This window comes from Leguminivora glycinivorella, chromosome 7, assembly GCF_023078275.1.
Source record: "Leguminivora glycinivorella isolate SPB_JAAS2020 chromosome 7, LegGlyc_1.1, whole genome shotgun sequence".
Classification (NCBI taxonomy): domain Eukaryota; kingdom Metazoa; phylum Arthropoda; class Insecta; order Lepidoptera; family Tortricidae; genus Leguminivora; species Leguminivora glycinivorella.
In genome coordinates this window covers 12123404-12139830 of record NC_062977.1, presented here as the reverse complement: position 1 = coordinate 12139830, position 16427 = coordinate 12123404, and the positions used below count along the sequence as shown (strand labels likewise).

At 39.5% G+C, this 16427-nt stretch overlaps 1 protein-coding gene across 1 annotated transcript; it reads left to right on the top strand.

The window, feature by feature from the left end:
* Positions 1 to 173: 173 nt before the first annotated feature.
* On the top strand, positions 174 to 16043 carry LOC125228016 (splicing factor 3B subunit 1). Its single transcript, XM_048132452.1, has 21 exons — positions 174 to 314; positions 767 to 1038; positions 1314 to 1440; positions 1925 to 2004; positions 2082 to 2273; positions 2751 to 2943; positions 3212 to 3462; positions 3774 to 3963; positions 4653 to 4936; positions 5028 to 5231; positions 5339 to 5537; positions 6107 to 6265; positions 6390 to 6682; positions 7772 to 7930; positions 8440 to 8628; positions 9915 to 10097; positions 10547 to 10725; positions 10970 to 11215; positions 11602 to 11814; positions 14598 to 14814; positions 15275 to 16043. The coding sequence occupies exons 1-21, from the start codon at positions 287 to 289 to the stop codon at positions 15431 to 15433; spliced, it is 4017 nt and encodes a 1338-aa protein (XP_047988409.1). The 5' UTR covers positions 174 to 286; the 3' UTR covers positions 15434 to 16043.
* Positions 16044 to 16427: the final 384 nt, after the last annotated feature.

Below are 16427 nucleotides of genomic sequence, written 5' to 3'. Positions count from 1 at the left end.
TGGAATGTCATTGGCCAATTAGGATGCGTTCAAGAATAAAGCGATAACCTGACGGCTAACAGACGGTCTACCCGACAGTGCTTATATTGGCATTACCGCTTTTTAAAAAGTATATTACACTTTATTCAGTACATGACATATCTCTGTTACTATAATAATCTCTATCTGTGGCTTAGCGATACGCGTCTCGATCGGTATTTAGAACGTGTTGAGTTTATATTGTGTGAACTGTGAATCGTTATTATTTTGTTGTAATTATTGTGTAGAAAAATCTCCATGATAAATCATGGAGAAAATACCGAGGACTCATGAAGGTAAGTAAATGATTAGTTTGAAATCACAACCAGCCATTTTTGCCAGCTTTGGTTTATTTTTAATATATATTTCTCTATTTTCTTTTATTTATACTGAAGTAAAATGTGCGTGAATTCCTGCCGATAATAAGATATAAACATTTTTTTACAACTGATTGTTTATATACCAAATTATAAACAGTGAACTGTACTTCTTGTTTTACCTGCCTGCCATACATAATTTTGTACTCCTTGGTGGTAAAGCTTGGTTTTAATCAATCTCATTCTTTATAAGATTAGATAATTTGATCTTGTTAATTAAGACCAGTATTATAACCAATCTTAACCTATATTGCACATTTGCAACCTATGTAAATGCATGGTTGACAAATATATACTTGGATACATCCATCCCATATTCATTATTTATTTCTTACTATTATTTGTACTCTATATAATCTCATTTTTTACAGCCATCGAAGCTCAAATAAAAGAAATTCAATCTAAAAAGAAAGAAATACAATCTGAAAATGGCAACAACAAAGGTGTCTCCCTTGGTGAAACATACTATGACAGTGATATTTATGACAGCCAGGGCCAAGGCGGCAAGTCAAGATATGATGGATATGTAACTTCCATTGCTGCCAATGATGAAGTGGAGGATGAGGATGTGGAGAATGTTCCTATATCCCAGAAAAGACCAGGATACACAGCACCTGCTTCATTATTAAATGATATTGCACAAGTAAGTGAAAATAATTTATTGGTATTTTATATTTACTTTCTCTTTGTTTTGTGTATAACTAGAGCCACCTTCTCCACAGTTTTTTCATATTTGTTTGTAAATTGCAGTCCATCCATTTGTACTTATATCCCTATATTCTGACTTAGAGCATTAGAACTGCTATGGTCTTTCTATGGATTTGTGTCTTTTAAAAGTTATAAATCAAAATCATCAACCATTAAAGTACAATTATGCAGAAAAAGTATTAATGTCCAACTAAATCTTTATGGTTTCAGAGTGACAAGGACTATGACCCATTTGCAGATAAACGTCGTCCAACCATTGCAGATAGGGAAGATGAGTACAGGCAAAAGAGGCGTAGGATGATTATTTCTCCAGAGCGTATGGATCCTTTTGCTGAAGGTATAATCATTTTATAATATAATTATGTAATGTTAATATTACTGGCTTATGTACGTATGCACATTTGAATACAAGAAATGATTAATTGCATTTTCAGTTCATTTAAAGTTTATAGTTTATATTGATTTGACGACCGGTCTGGCTCAGTCGGTAGTGACCCTGCCTGCTGAGCCGCGGTCCTGGGTTCGAATCCCGGTAAGGGCATTTATTTGTGTGATGAGCACAGATATTTGTTCCTGAGTCAAGGATGTTTTCTATGTATATAAGTATGTATTTATCTATTTAAGTATGTATATCGTCGCTTAGCACCCAATAGTACAAGCTTTGCTTAGTTTGGGGCTAAGTTGATCTGTGTAAGATGTCCCCAATATTTATTATTATTATTTATTTATTTATTATCTATATTACCTCAAAAAATATCCACTCTATTTATCTCAAAAATATTTTTTTCAAATACTTACAATACAATGGAATTAATTTTCAGGTGGAAAAACTCCTGATGTGGGATCCAGAACTTATACTGAAATTATGAAAGAACAGTATTTGCGCGCTGAGGAAACTGAGGTAAGAAATACAGCTTTACAAATTAAATTATAACATTTTTATTTTTGGATTGTATTCATAATATAATTTATTTTCAGCTACGAAAAAAACTACTTGAAAGAGCAAGAGAAGGAACTCTTAAGCCAGTTGCTCAGTCAAATGGAGAAGCTGTCAAAGCTGGGGCAAAGCGCAAAGGCCGCTGGGATCAGAGCTCTGAGGATACTCCTTCTGTGAAGAAGCCTATATCTACTACCCCAAGCTCGCAAGCTACGCCCTCATGGGATAATGAGGTAATATCATCTAAATATATTTAATATATTAATTAATAAACTAAACTAAATAATAATTAGAATATATTAATTGGCTAAATAATTATTAATATTCTTTCTGTAAGAATGGAGTACAACATATTTGTCTCTGATATAGATAAGGGCAGAGAATATAATAATTACATTAAATAATAATATATTATGCTGAATAAATCTGTGTAAGTAAAATGATTTGACTTAGAGTATGTAAAGTTGTTAAATTGTTGTATTTGCAAGCTACAATCTTATAATAAATCTCATATTTCATACAACATAAATTACACTATAGCAAAAAAATATTAGTAAACCATATTTAGAGGTCCATACAGAACTTATTATGGGTATATTTAATTATGGTACATACTAAAGTCAACTACAGAGTACATCTATAGACTTTCTTTTGGAGTTCCACAACCTTGGTATCGGTGTGTTCAACCCACTAATTACTTGTTAATTTAGAGAGGCGCATGGGAGGAAACACCCGGCGCCGCAGGTCGAGGCGGCGAGACGCCCGGCGCCACGCCGTCCGCCCGCGTGTGGGACGCCACGCCCGGACACATCACGCCCGGCCACGCCACGCCCGGCCGGGAGACTCCGGCCCAGCACGCCTCCAGGCGTAACCGCTGGGACGAGACGCCCAAAACTGACAGAGGTATTTAATAGACTTGTCAATCATCTTTTCACTTCACGTTGAACCTCGTCCCTGCGACATTCTGTTACAGCAAGTTCTGTGTTAATTCTGTTACAGTAAGTTCCATATAAAATATATGTATTTTTCACCATTGTAGTCAGCCAGATGTATACTACATAAAATTTAATGTGCTGCTCATTTCACCGAACTAAATTGTGGCGAGTCGCCACAGATGTAGCCCTGAATGAAGTTTTCCCGTCTTTTATTTCCACTTATTATTTTGTTACAGAAACTCCCGGGCACAACAGCGGCTGGGCCGAGACCCCGCGCACGGACCGGGGCGCCGGCGTGGACACGATCCAGGAGACGCCCACGCCGGGCACCAAGCGCCGCTCGCGCTGGGACGAGACGCCCGGCGCCACGCCCGCGCCCGCCACGCCCACGCCCAGCCACGCCACGCCCAGCCACGCCACCCCCAGCCACACGCCCGGACACGCCACGCCCTCCACGCCGCACACGCCCGTCTTCACTCCTGGAGGAGTAAGTATACCAATACCAGGTGACGCTAACATTTTGACCACCATTCCACCAATCATTATTACATCAAACTGAAATAGTGAAAAAGCCATTTTCCATTTGGAATTCTCTTGCACCATAATATCGTTACATATGTATAATAAATAGGTTAGGGATCAACAGGACTTTCACAAAAGATCCAATAAATCTTAAGTGTTACCACTTAGAGCCACAGTTGTACCTCCAAAGAGGTGTATGAGAATCACGATTCGCCGACTCCTATGATAGGTAGATGATGTGTAGACAACTACTAAAATCTTTTTCTTTTTTTTTAGTCAACACCAGTGGGAATGAAAGCCATGGCCATGGCCACGCCGACGCCAGGCCACGTGGCGGCCATGACTCCGGAGCAACTGCAAGCCTACCGCTGGGAGAAAGAAATAGACGAACGCAATCGGCCGTACACCGATGAAGAACTAGATTCCATGTTCCCACCAGGGTACAAGGTTTTGCCGCCGCCTGCCGGTACGTACCTCACCATTTACTCGACCCTTTCTTCATTTATGTTTTTTCTTTTACAATGTTGTCTTAACAATACTTGATCAAACGAAATTGAGACGTTTTTAAGACGAACACAGTAGTAAAATTAATTACCGCTTTAGTTTCAGGACACATGTATTAAACAAAGCCAACTACACGTGGAAAACGACCATCGTAATGCTATTTAAAAAATACATGTGTTGTTGAATTGAAAATCAGACAGAATATTCTATTTAATACTCAATTTTTCTTTCAGATGATTGATGACAATAGGACTTTATGGTCTCGTGCCGTTGGACTGCCAGAATTTGCTTTAACAATGAATTGCTTATATTAGTTTCAGTTATACTGTGCATGTTATATTGTTTTTTTATTCGAATGTTACGCCGGTGCGACTGCGGGGATAAAATTAATGGGAAACACTGCGTGTGCCTTTCTAGTTTTGCCAGGTCGAGGCGGCCGCGTGAGGTGAGAACCTGATAGACCGTCCGAACTTCTCACAAGGCACTAAGGCTCAATTTGGATAGTAGTCATGGGTTCTAGTTAGTGCACACGGCCGCGCCGAGAGGGCGACACTGCTCGCACATACATTAGCAACACGTCGCGCCCGCGTAGATTCGCATCGCGTCCAATGGCTGTGTACCGACTCGTTAATTTGTTATGTTGTCGCCCAGGTTATGTTCCGATTCGGACGCCGGCTCGTAAGCTGACCGCAACACCTACCCCCTTGGCTGGTACCCCAATCGGCTTTTTCATGCAGACGGAGGAAGTGGGCGGGTCGGCCGCGGCCGCCGCGCGCCTGCTGGACCCGCAGCCCAAGGGGAGCCAGCAGCTGCCCTTCATGAAGCCGGAGGACGCTCAGTACTTTGACAAACTGCTCATTGACGTCGACGAGGAGACGCTCTCGCCCGAGGAACTCAAAGAAAGGAAGATTATGAAACTCTTGCTTAAAATCAAGGTAAACATACAGCCCACACTTGCTGATTGATAAACTGTCTTATATGTATTACAGATTTTTATCAGAAGACTAAACTAATATGTGATTTCAGAACGGCACCCCGCCCATGTGCAAAGCGGCACTCCGTCAGATCACAGATAAAGCGCGCGAGTTCGGCGCAGGTCCGCTGTTCAACCAGATCCTGCCGCTGCTTATGAGCCCTACGCTCGAGGACCAGGAACGGCATCTGTTGGTCAAGGTCATTGACAGGATTCTGTACAAGCTGGACGATTTGGTGCGCCCTTACGTGCACAAGGTTTGTAATTTTTATCAGTTGTTTCTGTTACTCTGTAGAGTTCAGATGGGCGCAACCCCCCACTCATCAGTTTTGTTGTTTAACGTAATACATCCTTCTTCCTCCAGATTTTGGTCGTGATTGAACCTCTACTCATTGACGAAGACTACTACGCGCGTGTGGAAGGTCGTGAGATCATCTCCAACTTGGCCAAGGCCGCTGGTCTGGCCACTATGATTTCCACCATGAGACCTGATATCGACAACATCGACGAATACGTGAGAAACACCACAGCCAGGGCTTTCGCCGTCGTTGCTTCAGCTCTGGGTAAGAATATAAACTAATACACACATAGTTAACATAGTATACATATTTTGTAACACTTATAGGGGCATTCCACGAGAAAGTTGCTTACGACATGCTTTTGACTTGTATGGCAGCTATATCAATCAAATCCGTAAAGCTCGAGAAAATACTGCCAATTGGTTAATCAAGTCATGAAAGATTGTCAGACACAACTTCGCTTTCTTAGCGTCTTCGGAAGTATTAGAAGAAGAGAACATGTCGTAAGCGACATTCTCGTGGAATGCCCCTATAGCAAAATCAGTGTCTGTATTTCCGAATACGATAGTACAATATCCCGACGCCTTAAGCTAACTTATGACCAGAGATCCGACAACTGGACGTCATTCTAATAACATAAGGCTCTTTATTCCGAAAACGTCAAACAAATGACGCGTAACTGTCCGATCTCTGCTTATGACTCTGGTCAAAATCATTCTGATACAGCTTATGTCATGTTAGTTATATCACGGCTCAGAGAGATAATAATGACCTTGTTCTTTAAATACATTTTTGTACTATTTTTTTTATGTACTATATTATTAAAATTCCAGGTATACCTTCTCTACTGCCCTTCTTGAAGGCTGTGTGTCGATCGAAGAAGTCGTGGCAGGCGCGCCACACTGGTATAAAGATCGTACAACAGATCGCCATTCTGATGGGCTGTGCCATATTACCGCATCTCAAATCGCTCGTCGAAATTATTGAACACGGTAAGTTGCATTTATATTAGTAGTATATTAGACTTCGATTGCTGAAAAATAAGTATCTTATCCCACTACAGTTTCGCTTATTTATGATTATTGTGAATAAATAGAAAACTTTTGTACCCCTTAGGTTTGGTCGACGAGCAACAAAAAGTCCGCACAATCACTGCGTTAGCGAGCGCCGCCTTAGCCGAGGCAGCCACGCCATACGGTATCGAGTCCTTCGATTCCGTTCTCAAGCCCCTGTGGAAGGGTATCCGCACCCACCGAGGCAAAGGTCTAGCCGCCTTCCTCAAGGCTATTGGTTATCTCATCCCGTTGATGGACGCCGAATACGCCAACTATTACACGCGTGAAGTGATGTTGATCCTTATTCGTGAGTTCCAGTCGCCTGATGAGGAAATGAAGAAGATTGTACTAAAGGTAAGCTATACAGGGTGTCCCAAGACCATGGGACATGAAGGGAAAGTACCTAAAATATCACAGATAGGATATATTGCTGAAAGAAGACTTTATTTTATTTTTAAAACTTGGTAAAACTGCATTCAAAAAAAAAAATTTTTTTTTTTTAATGTATGGACAAATTTTAAGGCTAAGGAGTCTGCCATGTAAAATGTTAAAATTCATGGTCTTCCTTTTATCTCCGACACTATGTTATTTAGAGAAAGATAATCTTTATGATGAAGCCTATCGATCGGTATGACAAAATTACAGGATGTTTTTTTTTTCTCGTGTAGCGGGTTTGATTCCCGGTTTAACCATGTAATTATTTAAAAATCTATGAATGGAGTTTTACTTAGTTTTAAAAATAAAATAAAGTCTTCTTGTAGCAAAATACCCTATCTACGATATTTAAGGTACTTTCCGTTCATGTCCCATAGTCTTGGGACACCCTGTATATGAATATTTAACTACACTTTTATTTTGTGCTCTATCAGACACACGCTAGTTGAAAAAAGCGCCTAATTAAAATGTATTGTATTGTATTTCAGGGAGCGTACTTTTCATGCCGATGACATTAATCTGACGTCACGCTCCGTATAGGGTGATCCCAAATAGTTTTATTGTAAATTATTAATCATTAGTCGTCAATCATTATAATCGTGTACAAATTACTTCAAATACAGTAGTCCATTTACATGTGGCATAAATAATACCTACTTGAAATGTGAAACGTGAATAAAATTATTTGATTTGTTTTTATACATAAATTTAATTAAATAGTATTGTTAACAACACATTACAGTAAATACGTAGAAAAGAGAATTCCTCTCTAACGTAAAGCACACCATCCTTCTTGCATTCATTACCATGCAAAGAAATTCATAACTTAAAATGATTAATGACTAATGATTAATAATTTACAATAAAACAATTTGTGATCACCCTATATGGAGCGTGACGTCAAATTGATGTCATCGGCACGAAAAGTACGCTCCCTGTGTATTATAATTTAAACATTATTTTTATTTTTTCTTAGATTGTTTCTCTATAACTTTCAATTGATTTCAGGTAGTGAAACAGTGCTGCGGCACCGATGGTGTAGAACCTCAGTACATTATGGACGAAATCTTACCACACTTCTTCAAGCACTTCTGGAACCATCGCATGGCTCTTGACAGGCGTAACTACCGACAGCTTGTTGACACTACTGTTGAGATCGCTAATAAGGTTAGTTTTTAAATTTATTTAAGTTCAGCTCATTTTCATTGGTCGAAACCCCAGTGAATAGACAGCATGCCAAAACTCCTCACACCTCTTCCTGTGACAAATAGTCGAGAGACTCATTTTCAGACAGACAGTTCCCGGTAACTAAGCCGTGACCTACACAGAAGTGACGTAAGTCGTAAAACGCGGAACAGACGCCCGCGTCGCGCCTCCCGAGTGTAATTTAAAAACCTCAGTACATATTGTATCGGAAAGACGTAAGACGCGCCTCAAGCGTTTTTAAAATACATCGCGTCGGCGTCCGTTCCGCGTCTTACGACTTACGTCTCTTCTGTGTGGGTCACGGCAGTGTTCAAAGACGTAAAAAATTGCAATATTAATAACTCCTCTTTCTAGGAGATATTCCTATGACTACTAGACTTACGTCTATTCATTCAATAAATTCTGAAACGTTATAGTTATTTCGGCATTCTTTCAATGTATACTCAAAATAATTATGTCTATTTCTACAGGTTGGCGCTTCAGAAATCATAAACAGAATAGTAGACGACTTGAAAGACGACAACGAGCAGTACCGAAAAATGGTGATGGAGTCGATCGAGAAGATCCTCGCCAACCTGGGCGCGGCCGACATCGACTCCAAGCTCGAGGAGGCGCTCATTGACGGCATCCTGTACGCCTTCCAGGAGCAGACTACTGAGGTAATTCAATCTATACACAACAAATTCTTCATTGATAGTTTTAGCACTTTGCGCCTACAGCCCGTATATAATAAATATCAAACTTCGTACATTCGAACAAGGTTCACAATGTATTCAATCTACTATTGTTACCTTTTCTGTAAGTTACTGAACCCAAGCCACATTCAAAAAAATACTACAACTTATTCAGTTATTCACTTCCGAATTTGATTAATGCATTAAAATAGATATTACATGTGTAGAAACGACTCACGAAATTATGTACAAAGTAGCGGCACGTAAGTTTAACGCTGAGTAAAATGTGGAGGGGATAGCTGCGCATGGGGACGCATACCCTTCGCCCCCTGTAATCCCCTGAGAGACCAGGCAGGCAAGCATGGCCGCGTCATCGCGTGATAAACGATGTAACGCCAGGCCGTCCATTTCGCACTATTTGTAAGTTCGATAGGCGAACTTCGACTTATGTGCGAAATGTCATTTGATATTTGCCAGTCGCTTTTCGGTGAAGGAAAACATCTGAGGAAACCGGACTAATTCCAATAAGGTCTAGTTACCCTTTGGGTTGGAAGGTCAGATGGCAGTCGCTTTCGTAAAACTAGTGCCTACGCCAAATCTTGGGATTAGTTGTCACAGCGGACCCCAGGCTCCCATGAGCCGCGGCAAATGCCGGGATAACGCAAGGAGGATGTTGATGTACAGTACCGGTCAAAAGTTTAAGTTCACCCTTTGATTTCGGTACAAATGAGTACTTTTGTACGATAATTATCTTCGGTTTGGTAGTCGAAATATGTTTTCAACTTATATTTATTGTTTTGTGGAGATTTGTTTTACTAGTTAGACACAATTCACGTACCTTTCTTTCACTAAAATCTAATAAACATGACGGCAAAATGCTAGTTATATTTATGGCCTTGCCTTTGCCACTGATTGATTGATACACATCTTTACACGAAACACAGTTTTAGCCAGATAATATAGGCCAAATAATTATTTAGCCTATAAGATTTGAGGGAAACAGATGTTAAAAAAATATAAATTGTTTACGAAACAAATTTTGACGTCTGAACTACAAAAAACTATCTCTCTAAAGCAGTCAATTGTACTGAAAACAAGGAGTGAACTTAAATTTTTGACCGGTACTGTAAGTTCGATAGGGACGCACCGATGCGATAAAGTATATCACTCTAGTGTGCTACGCCCGCTGTTTTTGACTTCTGCACAATAACGGTAAGCGCTAGAGTTTCCTGCGCTACATGTAATTTATATGATTATTTTTTGTTGCACAGGACGTTGTGATGTTGAACGGTTTCGGCACCATAGTGAACCAGCTGGGCAAGCGCGTGAAGCCGTACCTGCCGCAGATCTGCGGTATCATCCTGTGGCGCATGAACAACAAGTCGGCCAAGGTGCGCCAGCAGGCCGCCGACCTCATCTCTCGCATCGCCGTCGTCATGAAGACGTGTCAGGAGGTGAGGAACTACGTTTACCACTAGTCGTGAAAAGCAAGTAGCAACAGTATGAACTCTCAAAAACACCTGTGACAATTACTAAAAAGGCACTTATCAAGTTATCACCGTACGGCACACTTGTGGCACACTTCAAAATATAAGGTTGATTATATTTCAGATCATATTATATTTTTTATATATTCTACCTTAAAGTAGAATGGATTTACCCAGGTTTGAAGTTAAGCGACACACTTATCCTTACCGGTCTTTATTCACGCGCGGGTAACATGTAAACGCATTTTTAAATTCACGAAAAATTTTAAATTGACTAACGAAATTCAAACCTGCTAATCATTAAATTTGTATTTTAAGGCTACTTACTTAATTTATTTATAATTTCCCCATGCAGTTTTAAAAATCAGTCTGTATAGAATATAGATTAATAAAATGAATCTCTTTTGTCTTCCTAGGAAAAATTGATGGGTCATCTTGGAGTCGTCCTCTACGAGTATTTGGGTGAAGAGTACCCAGAAGTGCTGGGGTCTATCCTGGGGGCGCTGAAGGCGATCGTGAACGTCATTGGTATGACCAAAATGACGCCGCCCATCAAGGATTTGCTACCGAGACTAACACCCATCTTGAAGAACAGGTAATTAATTTTCAGACAATCTAAATTATAGCTTTTATACTTTGAAAATAAACACATCTGAAAACTATTGATCAATTTTAATGCAATGTCTATCACTATATTACGAATATCTCTATTGCGCAACCTTGAATGCTGTCTGGGGCATTGTTTTTATGACAGTTGAAGCATTACCCCATTTGTATTGATATCCTAACCCTAAATAATCACTTTATCGTTAACGTTTTACTTTAATATTGTCTCACAGGCACGAAAAAGTACAAGAGAATTGCATTGATCTAGTCGGGCGAATCGCAGACAGAGGTCCCGAGTTCGTATCAGCCAGGGAATGGATGAGAATATGTTTCGAATTGTTGGAGCTGCTCAAGGCACACAAGAAAGCCATCCGGAGAGCTACTGTAAACACGTTCGGTTACATTGCCAAAGCTATCGGTCCTCACGACGTGTTGGCCACGTTGTTGAACAATTTGAAAGTTCAGGAGCGACAAAACAGGTAAGGCCATTTCTCGTTAGCTACGTAAAGTACAGATTTGATCCCCATCAACAGGGGTCGGCAAGTGATGGTTCTCGAAAAAAATTGTACGAAAGTTTGGCCGATTTGACGAATGAAAACTTACTTCTACTTTTCCCTATTAAGAACGTGATACCGAATTTTCCTTTAAAAACTCATCCCCTCTAGTTGCTTCAACTTGACGAATATAATATAAAAATGATACATAATATGTGTACAATACGCGAGAATGTAAAGCTTTATAAAATAGAACCATTAAAAATAGCATTTTTATGTTATTGATATTTATAAAGCATTATATTTATCAATATTAACTGTGTATATTTTGTATGTTTGTTGATTCATATTGATTGTTACTTTTATTTCAGAGTGTGCACAACAGTCGCCATTGCCATCGTCGCCGAGACGTGCTCACCATTCACAGTCTTGCCGGCTCTCATGAACGAGTACCGAGTACCAGAACTGAACGTCCAGAACGGCGTGCTAAAGTCGCTATCGTTCTTGTTCGAGTACATTGGTGAAATGGGCAAGGATTACATTTATGCCGTGTGCCCGTTACTAGAAGATGCTCTTATGGACAGGTTAGTATTGATATTTTTTTAATTTATTTAATCAAAAAGTAACACAGCATTACAGTTTACACCAAGGCACTGTGAAACTACAAAATACAAAACAAGACTTACAAAAAAAATAATACAAAAGACATACAAAAAATAAACAAATTAAACATTAGATTTGGGCGACGACGTAACAGCGCGGCTCCGTTGCGTCGTCTGACTCGGCGTAGGATTCGGCAGGTTGCCCCGGAACCGCCGAAATACCACACCCTTCGGCCAGAAGTCTGCGCTCGCGATGGTGTCCTGCAGCGTGCGCGGCACGCGCACAACAAATGAAGTGAAGTGCACGTAATGGCGCGACTGCAGCTGTTGCACCCTCAGCGTATAGCCAGTCTTCCGGCGAACGTACTCCACCACCTCATCAGCCCCGGCGGAGTAATGCAAGCGCGACACGTAGAGCGCTTTACTCGGTGTAGCAACTCGCAGACCAGAAGTAATCGGCTCCGCGGTACCACACAGAGTCTTACGAGGCGCCCTACGCGCCTTGCTCTTCCTTTGCACCAGTGTGAACCCCTCCTTATCCACATCGGCACGGGAGGACTTCTCCTTGATTGGAGCCCGTTCTTCACACACCTTTGCAGGTGCGCTGACCCGGTTCGCTGCGGCGTTGCGTTGACCGGCTAGGGCGGCTACATCAGCATATGCCCGCTGACGTGAGCTCGACGTGAGGGGGGGAGGCGGCTGCTCGCGCGGGGGGCGTGCGGGCGGCGGAGCGGCGCGTGCGACATTTTTAATTGTGTCAACGCGCAAATTACCTGACTCGACACTAGTGTTGTCAGGTCGATGATCGGACGTCAGATCTGAAACCGCTGACCGAGCAGGAGCTTTACGTAAATAACTAATTTCGTCACGTAACTCGGCGATTGTTTGCAAGCTGGTTTCAAACCTAGTAATAACTACAGCTAATCTTGTTTTTAGGGCCACGATTTCCCTTAACAAGCTGCGAACGTTGACGTCATCCGGATCGCACGACGGAATGATTGTTTGAATAGTAATTGAATCACCTTTTAATATAAACACTAATAGCTGGTTGACAAAGTGGATTGATTTGAGCACATGTAGTCCTCCACATCAATTTTTATGACATCGACCCTCAGAAATGAAGGGTTTTTCATCTTTTAATTTTTAATTATTTTCCTCTTATGTGGCAGCCTAGTCAGAAATGAGCACATATATATATTACATACAAACAACCTTATTGCTTTGAGATACGGTTGAAATGTTTTTCGTTTGCTTGGATGTAACCTTACACAATAGTTATTTGTTATACAAGGGTGCAAAGTTGTATTTTAACGCCGAGTGTAGAATTGAAAAACGAGCAAGTGAAAGGAGTCTATAGTTGAACCACGAGCGAAGCGAGTGGTTCGAGAATAGAATCCTGAACTTGCGAGTTTTTAACACACGAGAAGTAAAATACATTTGCACCAGAGTGTAACACAAAACTTTTCCCCTCACTATAGCGAGGAAACTACAACGCAAAAAATGCGTTTATCACTGCTTCCAGTAGTTCCACAGGTGGTAAATCATCTTTATTACTAGATTCACCTATTTTTATCAATTTTAAAGCAGTTAATTTGACTTTATTCAAGGTCAAATTACTTTACCCACTTGTGGATAAAATGCGTTTTTACCCGCTGGTATTAAAGGACAAAACACGTATTTCCGAGCTAGTGAGGGGAAAAAACGTTTTCATAATAAGAAGCTGGGTAATTCCATGATAACTTACGTTACATTTAGAACGCAAAGTTTGACAACAAAGGTTATTTGTGGCTTAATTCATACTTAAATATCTTTTTTTGCTGGTGCACCATTTAATACAGTTAAATCTCATTAAACTAAAGTTGAAATTATTTGAAACATAACCATTTTCTGGCCTCAGTACACTAAAATGAGGTGGTAACTTTCGTTACAGAAATTGGACATGGGTTTTTAAAGCATCATTTAAATACGATTTTTTTATTTCCATATTGGTTTACGAATTTTCTTGTAACTTAAATCATGTCAGTCAAGAGTACAGGTATGTTTATGTAGCAAAAAGGAATCTTAATATTTTTCAATTATGAAAATAAACATGCAAAACATTGGTAACTTGCGTTTCAAGAAATCAGTAACTTTTGTTACGTCCGAATGAAACGTTTTTTTTTTATAGTTAGTGATCGAAATATGAAGTAAAAGTTACAGAAGTAAAAAATACAGGATTCCTTGATTTTTAGGGATATGAGGGAAGATTATATTATTTCCCCCAAAAAATATATTCAGTTTTTAATTATTTTTTAGATTTTTTGAATATTATGTTATTTTAGTATTTTTCTAAAAATGTCAGCTACTTTTTATAATAAGAAAAATCCCTTGAATATAATGTGAGTCTTAATTAGTTCAGTTTACGCACGTATTTTAAAAAGCACGCATTTGAAACTTTAAAAAAATTGGCATACTTAGTTAAACTCAGTTTATTAAAAAAAAAATCGGTTCAAGTAAGGTCTAGAGCCAAAGAACATTAACCCATAACCAGATTTTAAAAATTCTGACCTCAAAAAAATAATTTTTTTCGCTCTGCCATGGAATTACCCAGCTGTTTAAAATATGTTCAAAAAACAAGCCGTTTGCGATTCTTTGAAATATGGATGATTGTTTCCACGAGGCACAAGGTTAATATTACTACTACATTATGTAGTAAAGTCCGTCCGCATCGTTCACTTGTATACATTTTGAAGAATATATTTCACGTTGTATATAATTTTTCACAGAGACCTAGTGCACAGACAAACAGCATGCGCGGCGATAAAGCACATGGCGCTCGGCGTGTACGGGTTCGGGTGCGAGGACGCGCTGGTGCACCTGCTCAACCACGTGTGGCCCAACATCTTCGAGACGTCGCCGCATCTCGTGCAGGCCTTCATGGACGCCGTCGAGGGCATGCGCGTCGCGCTCGGACCTGTCAAGATACTGCAGTACGCGTTACAAGTGAGTTGAACTTTACAGAGATCATTTATTTCCCACAATGATAAGTTGCGAAGGCATCATGAGCTGTCATGAGCCTGGCAATAAAAATGCCGGGATAGCGCTATTTAGAAAGAAAAATAATTATTTCGACCCTAAGTATGTCAAAGTCATATTGTTCAGTTTAGTGTAGCTTTTGTATTTTATTCCTGCTAAACAGTTAACTGATGGGTAGTATGAAAGAGGGTATGAGAAATGAGTACTGACTTACTGAGATGACGAAGTACATATAAAGGGAATGAAACAAAATAACATGTTGTAAGCGAGAAGAAGGGTATAGAGCTTCCAAACACGTCTCATTCTAAGTTTCAGTTTCTTGTATGAATGCAAAAAACACCATAAAGTTATTTTGAGAGAAATGTCTTGATGTTTTCATATTCATTTTAAATTAAATACTCAAATCATTATTGTTCTTTTTTTTCAGGGTTTGTTCCATCCAGCCAGAAAAGTCCGCGACGTTTACTGGAAAATCTACAACACGCTCTACATCGGCGGACAAGATGCGCTGGTGGCTGGCTACCCGCGGATACAAAACGATCCAAACAACCACTTCATAAGATATGAACTAGATTACCTGCTGTAAAACTAACTCTAGATACATAGTGCGTGACGCTATAGACAGTTATGGTTTTTTTTTTCAGAGTTAAATAATTTAAAGGATTTGTTTAAGTACGTTGTTTATATTATTTTAAACTTCAATAGCTACTGTTTATGAATAAAGTGTAGCCGCTATGCACGAAGAGTTTCATATAATAGTCAATCAAGTGGTTAATGATCTCCATGCGCGACAGCAATACAAAGTAGTACGCATGAACCGTCGATAGGTATGTATCGCGAATAAAATTAATGTACGAAATACGTTGTGCAAAGCAGCTACACTTTTAGTCATGTTGATAATATAAGTTTAATCTCATTTTAAAATTACCCTTTCACTAAAAATTTGCAAAACTTTCCTATGGAATATAAAATATAATCCAATCTCATCAGCATTTTTAAATTAAATTTACTTTTATAAAAAGTGGTCGCATACATAGTAATCATTCACTGTGAATGAGATACGCATTATTTACGAGTACAATAACTCCGTCTTATTATCGGTCTTTGTCCTGTATTTTTTCTGCCTGTACTAGTAAACCTGTTAGGTTATTCGACTCATACTAGATGAAATTGTTAAGAATAAAGATTATAAAAGATCCCGTCTCTTATTATCCTTGAATAAAACCCATTTATTTTTATATACCATGATGGTTTCGTAGTATGGTCCAAAAATCAAGTTTTTACACGCTGTCCATTACCATATTTTAGACGTCATACAAACGGACTGCAATTTGTATGGAAACTGTATAGTTAGCGTGAGGTAGGTATTAATTACGTTTTGTCCTCTGAAACATTTAGTTATTTAGTTCCAGTCATGGTGATGCATGTTTAGAACAAATTCAATGAATCCTTGCTTCGGGAAAAAGTTTTGGAAAATAATAATATTTGCGGTAATTTACCGAACAGTATGTATGGACAAGGCAAGGAAAATTGCTTATGTAGTTAAGTGTAGTGTGGGTACCTATTTGCAAACTCGCAGG